Consider the following 12,249-nt stretch of genomic DNA (forward strand, 5'->3'; position numbering starts at 1 on the left):
TCATAGCAGTTCATTAGCAACACAGTACTGAAGAGACTCTGTGGAAGGGAATTAAAATGAACATAGCTATTTCTCACAGTTGATTTTGAGGTTTAATGCACTTTCTTCAAATGAACTAGCTTTGCTGAAGGTAACATTTATTTTTGATATTCTTATTTTCGTGTTACACTTTCCCTATGTTACATTGTGATTTTACAATCTATTTTCTCACATTTCAGTGTTTGTGTCATGCCTACCATTTGGGAAATTTCATTTAGTTTTAATTAAGTTAGCAGAAATAAAGAAATGAATTATAATTAAATCTGCAGTTCCTCATACTGTTGCATTTACATTCCAGCTCCATTTGGATTGAAATATTTGCTGTGACATTAGCTATTTGTTGTATGACTAAGTGTGTTGCGCTTCCCTCATTATTCTCCTCGAGTCTTCAGTCTCCTCCATTGCCTCTTCACTGTGGCCCTCCTATGGTTCAACTGTTACCTGCCCCAGGATAGTGAGTTCACCTTTCAAAGGATTCTCACCTTTGTGCCCATATGCCCCTTTGGTGTGTCCAAGGTAATATAAACTGGTGATTTTATATTACCTTTCGAATTGAGTCATCAGGGGCAAAATTCTCCCCCAACGGCGTGATGTCCGCCGACTGGCGCCAAAAACGGCGCCAATCAGAAGGGGATCGCGCCGGCCCAAAGGTGCGGAATGCTCCGCATCTTTGGGGGCCGAGCCCCAACATTGAGGGGCTAGGCCGGCGCCGGAGGGATTTCCGCCCTGCCAGCTGGCGGAAATGGCGTCTGTTGCCCCGCCAGCTGACGGAAATGCGGTGCATGCGCGGGAGCGTCAGCGGCCGCCGACAGTTTCCCGCGCATGCGCAGTGGGGAGAGTCTCTTCCGCCTCCGCCATGGTGGAGACCGTGGCGGAGGCGGAAGGGAAAGAGTGCCCCCACGGCACAGGCCCGCCCGCGGATCGGTGGGCCCCGATCGCGGGCCAGGCCACAGGCAATTTCTGGGCGGGACTTCGGCCCATTCGGGCCGGAGAATTGAGCGGGGGGTCCCGCCAACAGGCGTGGCCCGATTCCCGCCCCCGCCCAATCTCCGGTACCGGAGACTTCGGCGGGGGCGGGATTCACGGCGGCCAATGGCCATTCTCCGACCCGGCGGGGGGTCGGAGAATGACGCCCCAGATTCCCAACTGTGAAAGTTGGCAGCGCCAACCATTTCTTTTTCAAATTTATATTCATTCATGGGATGTAGGCGTCGCTGGCTGGGCCAAAATTTATTGCTGTGGTCTGGAGTCACATGTAGGCCAGGCCAGGTAAGGACGGCAGATTTCCTTCCCTAACGGACATTAATGAACAAGGTGGGTTTTTACAACAGTGGTTTCATGGCCATCATTAGACTTTTAATTCCAGATTTTTATTGAATTCAAATTTCAACATTGTGGGATTTGAACCTGGGTCCTCAGAGTCTCTGGATTACTAATCCATTGTGAGTTGTAACTTTTGAGGAAAGGGGAGAGGAGGATATTGTCTCAGTTAAGTGAAAGGCCTCTGAGGATCTGAGTGCAGGTGCCCGGCTTTGAGTAGCTTGACGTGTTTCAGGTTGTTGCCATTGCCTCTCGGCGGAGCAAGAATAGGTGCAGTCTCATAGAGTCCAAGGGGACTGAGAAAACCAGCAACGTTTCTGCAGGGGCAGCGCACAATAAAGGGGGATAGCAGTGTGCGTGTGAGATAAAAATCCTGCATCTGGCATTTGATTTGATTTAATGCAATTTATTTTGTACCTTTCATTAATTGCAATGATTTGCAATTTTTTTCACTCACTCAGTTGGTAACACTCTCACCGCTGAGTCACAAAGCTCTGGATTCAAGCTTCCCTCCAGGACCCGAGTGTCATAATATGCACCCATGCGCATCATGAGGCAAAAGCAGGCAGTGACAAACACCCAGGTGAGCCAATCAACATACAGAACACGACCAATCACCAGACAGAACACCAGAGGGGGGCTTCCAACTATAAAACACACAAGGCATCAGCACTCTGCCTCTTTCCACTGGTGACAACTGTAGTGACAGTCAGAGTGTACAAATCATTCAACACATTCTACACGTGAATCAGAGCTAGCCTGGTCTAGATAGTTAGAGTTAGTTTACTTAGAGTAGTAGAGAGTCAACCCACAGGCAGCTGTGTGCTTCGTTACTGAAGTTCAATAAATCTTATTGAACCAGCACCGATGTTTGATGTATGCTTTGTCGTTTAACTGCATCGTGTTGGAGTCCGTGTTACCCCAGGGTGAATAACATGACATGATACCAGAAGTGGCTACTGCTTCTAAGTAATTTACCTTAGAAAATTCACTGATGACCAGCAACTGCCTTCCAGCGGCATGGAAAAGATCCTGGCACCTCCCCACAGCTCCGGATCTCTGGGAACCTTGGCGCCAACTGGCGGGTCTTCAAGCAGAAATTCAATCTATACATTGAGGCCACGGGCCTCGAAAGTGCGTCCAATGCCCGAAAGATCGTGCTGCTACTGTCGACTGCGGGGGACCAGGCCATCCAAATCTTCAATTCGCTCACTTTTGCCGACGGTGAGGACAAGACCAAGTTCCAGACCGTCTTAGCCAAATTTGACAGTCACTGTGAGGTTGAAACGAATGAAGGCTTTGCGCGTTATGTCTTCCAGCAGCGCCTTCAGGGTAAGGATGAGCCTTTCCAATCTTTTCTCACTCATCTTCGCATTCAGGCGCAATCCTGCAACTACGGTGACACCGCTGACTCCCTCATCAGGGATCAGATCGTGTTTGGCGTCCACTCCGACGCCCTGCGGGAGCAGCTCCTAAAAATAAAAAATATGACCCTGCCAGTAGCTATCGAGACGTGCAAAGTCCACGAACAGGCAAAAAGGTCACTATTCCTGCCTTAAGTCGGCAGAGCCAACTTGCCTCCCACGAGGGTGAGAGTGTACAGGCCATCGCCCGAATGTGGCGCCTGAGCATCGATGAAGGCAGCCGTTTCGCGTGCTTTTCCAGGGGTCTCATGCATGTGCACCACGGTTGGGAGAACAAAATGGCCGAAGACTACACTGTGCAGGTGCGAGCGGCAGCTAACCGCACTGCGGTTAACCGCGCATGTGCGACGACGCACCGAGCATCACGACGTCGACGTGATGACGTGCCCCAACTGCGGCACTGCCCATTTAAAGCGGCAATGCCCTGCAAGAGGCAGGTGATGTCTCAACTGCAAGAAGCTTGGCCATTATGCGGCTTTATGCAGGTCCGCACCTCCAATAGAGGGCCAGCGATCCCAGTTCAACGCAGACGCGTTCGAAGTGTGCAGCAAGGGCTGCTGGATTTGGAACCTGATCCCGTCACGGATCCAGAGGATGACTGTTCTGGCCATTCATGTACCTGACCTGGATCACCTTCCAGTGCTGCAAAAGATGCAGCAAATCAGAACCCGGCAAAAGCTGACATATGATGCTCATGCTACTGATCTGCCCGTGCTCTCTCCGAAGGACGCTGTTCACATCAAGTTGCCTGGTGGAGGCTGGTCAGCTCCAGCTGTTGTTTCATCGACAGGCTGCTCCCAGGTCGTTTGTGGTTCACATGGCTGTTGGATCCATTGTAAGGTGCAACAGAAGGGCACTACGCAAACTTGCCTGCCCACCACCGGATCTCACGTTCCCAGATGTCATTATGCCTTATCCGGACACCTCGCTCCATGAGGCCACCAGTCTGGCTGCATGCCAACCTGTCAAGACACCATCATCCCCGCCTCCACCTCTCAGGCAGTCCACAAGAATCCGACGACAGCCCCAACGACTGGACTTATAAATAGTTTATTTGTATATATACTGTTATGTTTCTGCGCGCTAGACACCTTACATGTACATATGCATTCACTCACCAATTGCTGTATATAGTTACTTTTGTAAATATGTCGGATATGCTCTTAGCAGCCGCAAAAATTTTTTTAATGGGGGGGTGTCATAATATGCACCCATGCACATCATGATGCAAAAGCAGGCAGTGACAGATACCCAGGTGAGCCAATCAACATACAGAACAGGACACGACCAATCACCAGACAGAACACCAGAGGGGGGCTCCCAACTATAAAACACACAAGGCATGAGCACTCTGCCTCTTTTCACTGGTGACAACTGTAGTGACAGTCAGGGTGTACAACTCATTCAACACATTCTACACGTGGATCAGAGCTAGCCTGGTCTAGATAGTTAGACAGGTTTGTTTCGATGTCACTCGCTTTCGGAGCGCTGATCCTTCCTCAGGTGAATCCGCAGCGCTCCGAAAGCTAGTAACATCGAAACAAACCTGTTGGACTTTAACCTGGTGTTGTAAGACTTCGTACTGTGCTCACCCCAGTCCAACGCTGGCATCTCCACATCATAGATAGTTAGAGTTAGTTTACTTAGAGTAGTAGAGAGTCAACCCACAGTCAGCTATGTGCTTCATTACTGAAGTTCAATAAATCTTATTGCACCAACGTCTACGTTTGGTGTATGCTTTATCGTTTAACTGCATCGTGTTGCAGTCCATGTTACCCAGGGTGAATAGCACGATACTGAGCACGGAAATCAGGGGGATAGCAGCAGGAATGGGACTCATCCATCCAATCCTCCTATGGGCTTCATGCAAAGGTGGAGTGGCACAGAGGGAGGACCATTCACCAGAGGCAGCAGTGCAGAAGCAGCAAGGACTCAGTCCCAGGATGCCAGGGCAAACTGTAGATGGATATTGTGGTAGTATGCATTAGGGGTCATGTGGGACTGTGAAGCCGTGATGTCATTGGCTGACAGATCCCGGGTCCTGGTTGGCTGTTGATCTCTAGCTCCGCCCTGAAGGCGGAGTATAAGAACCAGGAATTCTCCCCGCAGCTCCAGTCTGTTACTGAACTGCGGGGAACGAGTCACGCTTAATAAAGCCTCATCGACTTCACCTCTATTCGTCTCTCGGGAGTGTTTGTGCGCTACAATTTATTAAGCGTGCTTAAAGGACTATGGAGCTCAGGATCGTCCCGGAATGCCTGAGGATCAGCCCCCAGGCAGTGAACTCAGCAGCAGTTTTTAAACACTGGCAGACTTATTTCGAAGCCTACCTCCGAACGGCCCCCGGCCAGGTCACAGAAGACCAGAAACTACAGGTCCTGCACTCGAGGGTAAGCCCGGAAATTTACCCTCTCATAGAAGACGCAGAGGATTTCCAGACGGCGTTCGCAGCACTAAAGAGCATCTATGTTCGCCCAGTGAACCAGATCTACGCACGCTACCAACTCGCAACGAGACGGCAAAGTCCCGGAGAATCGCTAGACGAATTCTACGCCGCCCTGCTAATTTTGGGACGGGCCTGCAGCTGCCCGCCGGTAAACGCGATTGAACACACGGACATGTTAATTCGCGATGTGTTTGTGGCTGGTATGAACTCTCCCCAAATCCGCCAAAGACTTTTAGAAAAAGAGTCGCTAGGACTCTCAGAGGCACGGGCCCTTGCGGCCTCTCTAGATGTGGCCGCGCGAAACACCCGCGCCTACGGCCCCGACCGCGCGGCAGCCCCTTGGGCTCCGTGGACCCCCGTCGCAACAAACACCCCCCCCACAGGCTTGCGCGGTTCAGACGCCAAGTCGTCGCGGGGGAGCCCGCTGCTATTTCTGCACCAGGGGAAACACCCCCGGCAGCGCTGCCCGGCCCGCGCAGCGATTTGCAAGAGCTGCGGGAAAAAGGGCCATTTCGCGGCTGTGTGCTGGTCCCGGGGAGTCGCCACTGTCCCCGGAGAAGAAGGAGTCCTGCGCGTTCCAAACGCTCCCCAACCCCCCCAGCGCCCCATGAGCGACCCGCAGGCGCCGCCATTTTGGGTCCCGGCCACCACGAGGGGAGGAGGGGCGCCGCCATCTTGGGACCCCCCAGCCCTGCGCGACGCATGGGGGTGGCCATTTTGTTCACCCCCGCCGCCATCTTGGACGGCAACAATGGACCCCAGCATCGACGGCTCCACGGGGTTCGAGGAAGACGCTGAAGCACTACGACCACGTCTGGCCTCAATGACGCTGGACCAAGCACGGCCCCGGACGCTCCAGACGACGACAACAACGGTGCTGATCAACGGACACGAGACACCATGCCTGGTCGACTCCGGGAGCACAGAAAGCTTCATCCACCCCGACACGGTAAGACGCTGTTTTTTGACCATCCGTCCCAGTGCGCAAAAGATTTCCCTAGCTGCAGGATCCCACTCCGTACAGATCAAAGTCTTCTGCATAGTGACCCTAACGGTGCAATGGAGGGAGTTTAAAAACTACAGGCTCTACGTCCTTCCCCAACTCTGCGCACCCACATTACTGGGATTAGACATCCAGTGCAATCTGCAGAGCCTAACTTTCCAATTCGGCGGCCCAATACCCCCACTCACTATCTGCGGCCTCGCAACCCTCAAGGTTGAGCCCCCATCCTTGTTTGCAAACCTCACCCCGGATTGCAAACCCATCGCCACTAGGAGCAGACGGTACAGCGCCCAGGACCGGACATTTATTCGGTCCGAAGTCCAGCGGCTACTGAAGGAAGGCATAATCCAGGCCAGCAATAGTCCCTGGAGAGCACAGGTGGTAGTAGTAAAGACAGGGGAGAAGCAAAGGATGGTCATAGACTATAGCCAGACCATCAACAGGTACACACAGCTAGATGCGTACCCTCTCCCCCGCATATCCGACATGGTCAATCGGATTGCCCAATATAAGGTCTTCTCCACCGTGGACCTCAAGTCCGCCTACCATCAGCTCCCCATCCACCCAAGTGACCGCAAGTACACAGCCTTCGAGGCAGACGGGCGATTGTACCACTTCCTAAGGGTCCCATTTGGCGTCACAAACGGGGTCTCGGTCTTCCAACGGGAGATGGACCGAATGGTTGATCAACACGGGTTGCAGGCCACGTTCCCGTATCTCGACAACGTAACCATCTGCGGCCACGATCAGCAGGACCACGACGCCAATCTCCAAAAATTCCTCCAGACTGCTAAAGCCTTGAACCTCACATACAACGAGGACAAGTGCGTGTTTAGCACAAACCGGCTAGCCATCTTGGGATATGTAGTGCGCAATGGGATAATAGGCCCCGACCCCGAACGTATGCGCCCCCTCATGGAATTTCCCCTCCCTCACTGCTCAAAAGCCCTAAAACGCTGCCTGGGGTTCTTTTCATATTACCCCCAGTGGGTCCCCCAGTACGCAGACAAGGCCCGCCCCCTAATACAGACCACGACCTTCCCTCTGTCGACAGAGGCTTGCCAGGCCTTCAGCCGCATCAAAGCAGATATCGCAAAGGCCACGATGCGCGCCATCGACGAGTCCCTCCCCTTCCAGGTCGAGAGCGACGCCTCCAATGTAGCTCTAGCGGCCACCCTTAACCAAGCGGGCAGACCCGTGGCCTTTTTCTCCCGAACCCTCCACGCCTCAGAAATCCGCCACTCCTCAGTGGAAAAGGAAGCCCAAGCCATAGTGGAAGCTGTGCGACATTGGAGGCATTACCTGGCCGGCAGGAGATTCACTCTCCTCACTGACCAACGGTCGGTAGCTTTCATGTTCGATAATGCACAGCGGGGCAAAATGAAAAATGACAAGATCTTAAGGTGGAGGATCGAGCTCTCCACCTTCAACTGTGAGATCTTGTACCGTCCCGGAAAGCTGAACGAGCCGTCCGATCCCCTATCGCGCGGCACATGTGCCAACGCACAAATTAACCATCTCGAAACCCTCCACGAGGACCTCTGCCACCCGGGGGTCACTCGGTTCTACCATTTTATAAAGTCCCGCAACCTCCCCTACTCTGTGGAGGAGGTCCGTACAGTCACAAGGAACTGCCACACCTGCGCAGAGTGCAAACCGCATTTTTTCAGGCCGGATAGTGCGCACCTGATCAAGGCTTCCCGTCCCTTTCAACGCCTCAGTCTGGATTTCAAAGGGCCCCTCCCCTCCACCGACCGCAACACATACTTCCTGAACGTGGTGGACGAGTACTCCCGTTTCCCCTTCGCCATCCCCTGCCCTGACATGACAGCGGCCACAGTCATTAAAGCCCTTAGCACCATATTCACACTGTTCGGTTGCCCCGCATACGTCCATAGCGACAGGGGGTCCTCCTTCATGAGTGACGAGCTGCGCCAGTTCCTGCTCAGCAAGGGTATAGCCTCGAGCCGGACGACCAGCTACAACCCCCGGGGGAACGGGCAAGTAGAGAGGGAGAACGGCACAGTCTGGAAGACCGTCCTACTGGCCCTACGGTCCAGGGATCTCCCAGTTTCACGGTGGCAGGAGGTCCTCCCGGACGCCCTCCACTCCATCCGGTCGCTACTGTGTACCACTACTAACCAAACGCCTCATGAGCGCTTCCTTGTCTTCCCCAGGAAGTCCTCCTCTGGAACGTCGCTGCCGACCTGGCTGGCGGCCCCAGGACCCATCTTGCTCCGGAAACATGTGCGGGCGCACAAGTCGGACCCGTTGGTCGAGAGGGTTCATCTCCTCCACGCGAACCCGCAGTACGCCTATGTGGAGAACCCCGACGGCCGACAGGACACGGCCTCCCTGAGAGATCTGGCGCCCGCCGGCAACACACACACCCCCTCGACACCAATCACCCCCTCCCTGCCATCGGCGCACCCCGCGACAGCCCCCTTCCCGGGAGGATCGGTCCTCCTCCCAGGTCCAACCAGAAGTGAAGCTGAAGCAGAAACCGTAAAGCTCCCGGAGGCGACAACACTGGAACAAGCACCACCACCACCGGGGCTGAGGCGATCGACAAGGACGACCAGACCGCCCGCCCGACTCGTGGCATCGGTGTAACACTAGAATGTTGTGGACTTTAACGAGAATGATTTTTTTCCTTTTCCCCCTTATGAATACTGTAAATAGTTCAAAACAAAAAACCCTGTACATAGCCCAGTGTAGGGCACTGAAATGACATGCAAAAGTTTTTTTCCTCCCAGGACCAGCCTTGTAAACCCCTACCACCATGCGAAGCACCACCCCGCCGGGTTCATTTTTAACAAGGGGTGAATGTGGTAGTATGCATTAGGGGTCATGTGGGACTGTGAAGCCGTGATGTCATTGGCTGACAGATCCCGGGTCCTGGTTGGCTGTTGATCTCTAGCTCCGCCCTGAAGGCGGAGTATAAGAACCAGGAATTCTCCCCGCAGCTCCAGTCTGTTGCTGAACTGCGGGGAACCAGTCACGCTTAATAAAGCCTCATCGACTTCACCTCTATTCGTCTCTCGGGAGTCTTTGTGCGCTACAGTTATCAACTGGACTGGCAACATGATCCTGCACCATGCCAAATCCACATGTGACCCAGAGTTTTGCTGACTTGCCTAAAGTACAGATGGCAGAGCACAGGGGCCAATGCATATTATAGCTGTCAGAGTGGAGCCAAGGCCAAATTTCCTCCATCTAAATGGAGAAAGGTAGAAGGTGTGATTTCATGAGAATGTGCCGTATCGCGCACAACTTCCCGGGTGCTTCCCGACGACTGAGTCGGCGAGTCGGTGGCCTGTATTTAACGGCACTTAGTGGCAGAAATGATCCCCCAGGAGCTTGACGGCAGAACTGGCTGTCCAAACGGCTGGACCGTGCCCGACAGTCCCCACTAACAAGGGGGAGCTGCTCATAAACCGCTCCCTCTGAACCAGCTCCCAGGCAGCACACGGCCATGGCACCACCCACACCTGCTCCACGCTTCAGGGAGGCTGACCTGGTCAGGTTGCTGGGCAGCATGAATGCACAACGGAGCACTCTCTCCCCCAAGGAGGTCGGAGGAACAGCAACAGGTTCGCCAATGCCGCCTGACAGCAGTCGTCAGTTTGATAGTATGAGCAGGAGGACCGCTGTCCAGTACAGGAAGAGGACCAGCAAACCCCATCTGGCATCAAGGGTGAGTTAACACGGCCGCCTGGCATCAGTCCTGTCTGTCGCCCCCCTGACCACTGCCCCCCTCCCCCCGCCAAAGCATATTACCGTGCCTGTAGCCCAGCACACCCTGGCACCCAGGAGTACAGCCCCTCCATGCCCAGGTGTGGTGCCCTCAAATACCACCTGCCATTGACCACCCCTCTGATTCATCAAATGTGCAGTTCACAATGCCCTCGCTCTATCCCAGCAGGAGAAGTTAGCCCATCATAGGCAGTAAAGGGCCACAATGGATGGACATCAGTGTCCTCACCCACTATGAGAAAAGGGCCCTGGAGATCGCGGGGTTGGTCGAGGAGAGAGCAGTCACCGGCAGCGAGGTTGGCCTGTGCCACAGTGGTGAGGATCCACTGCCCCTTCACCCAGATAACCTGCCTCATGTGAGTTGTTCACGCCAGACAAAATGATCATAGATTGTAGATCTTAGAATTTACAGTGCAGAAGGAGGCAATTCAGTCCATCGAGTCTGGACCGGCCCTTGAAAAGAGCACCCCACTTTAGCCCACACCTCCACCCTATCCCCGTAACCCCATCACACCTTTTTGGACACAAAGGGCAATTCAGCATGGCCAATCCACCTAACCTGCACATCTTTGGACTGTGGGAGGAAACCGGAGTACCTGGAGGAAACCCACTCAGATACGGGGAGAAAGTGCAAACTCCACACAGACAGTGACCCAAGCTGGAAATTGAAGCTGGTCCCTGGAGCGGTGAAGCAACTGTGCTAACCACTGTGCTACCGTACTGCCCACTCACTGATGAAACGCAGGATCTCCACATGATGGGGCCGGGCCATCTGGTGTCATGATATGCAGACATACACATAATGAGATACAGACAGACAGCTGATGAACACAGAGAACAGGACATAACCAATCAACAGGCAGAACACTTGGGGGTGGTTTCCCCTTATAAAAAAGGCACGGGGCACTCACACTCCGCATCTTCCCACTAGGGACAGAGTGAGTCCGGTGTATATATCACGTAACTCATACAGCATGTGGCTAAAAGCTAGTCTGGTTCAGTCAGACAGAGAGATCACACTTAGGTTAGCAGAGAGTCAAACTCACAGAGAACTGAGCTGACTGTGTGACAGGTTCAATAAATCAAATTGAACTAACTTCAAGGTCTGGAGTCTATATCAGTCATAGCTGCATCCAGTTGCAGCCCGTGTCATCTCAGTGTGCCTAACACGACACCTGGGTCATCACCAGCAGCGGTGCGCACGCCTGTCCCCCGCCATGCCCCTCCGCACCACGATGTATGAAGCGTGCAGCTCATGATGCCCTCTCCATGTCACCGCAGGAGAAGTTGGGAAATAACAGATGGGAAAGGGCCCAGACGGGTGCCGGTTATCAGAGTCCCCACTCCCTACGAGGATCAGGCCCTGCAAATTGCGGGGCTGGCCGAGACAGATCGGTTACTAACGTTGAACTTGGCATGTCCCGCAGAGGTAAGTATCCAACGGCCCCACCCAGATGGTCATGCCCTGTCACATGTGAATTGTTCATGCCAGACACAATGGTCCTTCCCTCTCACCGACCACATGCCCATTCTCCTGCAGGATCTCCATCCGATGGTGCTGGCTCATCCAGGGTTGCCCTCCCCTCTGCCTCCCAGGAGAACACCTTGGAGGACAGCTCTGAGGAGATCATCATCAATGTATCACAGCTGCCATCCCCACCTTCCACCAGCACTGAGACACCCACTTCGCTGGGGGACATTAGTGGACAGGTCTCTGGTCCACAATATGGTGAGCACCACACAGTTGCACCGCATATTAGGTGATGGCAGGAACACCCAAGGGATTCAGCAGTCAGAGGTTTACTGGATCCCGGACTCTGTTGAGTCCCAGTCAGATACTGAGGCTTTGGACAAGGTTCTCCCAGAACTAATCCAGATGCTTTGACATGGCTGTGAGATTGAGGAGGGGATATCAGCAACATTCATATAATCCTAGAATCCCTACAGAGCAGATGGAGGCCATTCACCACATTGAGTCTACACCAACCCTCTGAAAGAGCACCCTAACTAGGCCCACTCCCTACCTTATCCCTGTAACCCCATAACCCCACCTAATCTTTGGACACTAATGGACAATTTAGCACGGCCAATCCACCTAATCTGCACATCTTTGAACGTTGTGGGCGAAAATGAGAGCAGCCAGAGGAAACCAACACAGACTGCAGGTAGAAAGTGCAATCTCGACACAGACAGTCATCCAAAGCTGGAATTGAACCCGAGTGCCTGGCGCTGTGAGGCAGCAGTGCTAACTACTGTGCCAC

The 12,249-nt window shown here is 53.6% G+C and overlaps 1 protein-coding gene across 4 annotated transcripts in view; it reads left to right on the forward strand.

Annotated features, from left to right (window-relative positions):
* Positions 1-12,249, forward strand: part of c6h7orf78 (chromosome 6 C7orf78 homolog) — a 65,215-nt gene that overhangs the window by 249 nt on the left and 52,717 nt on the right. For 2 of the 4 annotated variants that reach the window (XM_072509132.1, XM_072509134.1), the window contains exons 1-2: positions 17-130; positions 1,821-1,942. The exons of 1 other annotated variant lie outside the window; for it this stretch is intronic. Coding sequence is in view for 1 of the 3 variants with exons in the window: in XM_072509134.1 (XP_072365235.1) it covers positions 1,901-1,942 (42 nt within the window). In the remaining 2 variants the exon portion in view is untranslated. Of the gene's footprint in view, positions 1-16; positions 131-1,820; positions 1,943-12,249 lie in introns of those variants that run through there. One more of the 4 variants, XM_072509131.1, reaches the window with a different exon arrangement.

Source organism: Scyliorhinus torazame, chromosome 6 (genome assembly GCF_047496885.1).
Source record: "Scyliorhinus torazame isolate Kashiwa2021f chromosome 6, sScyTor2.1, whole genome shotgun sequence".
In the NCBI taxonomy this organism is placed as follows: Eukaryota; Metazoa; Chordata; class Chondrichthyes; order Carcharhiniformes; family Scyliorhinidae; genus Scyliorhinus; species Scyliorhinus torazame.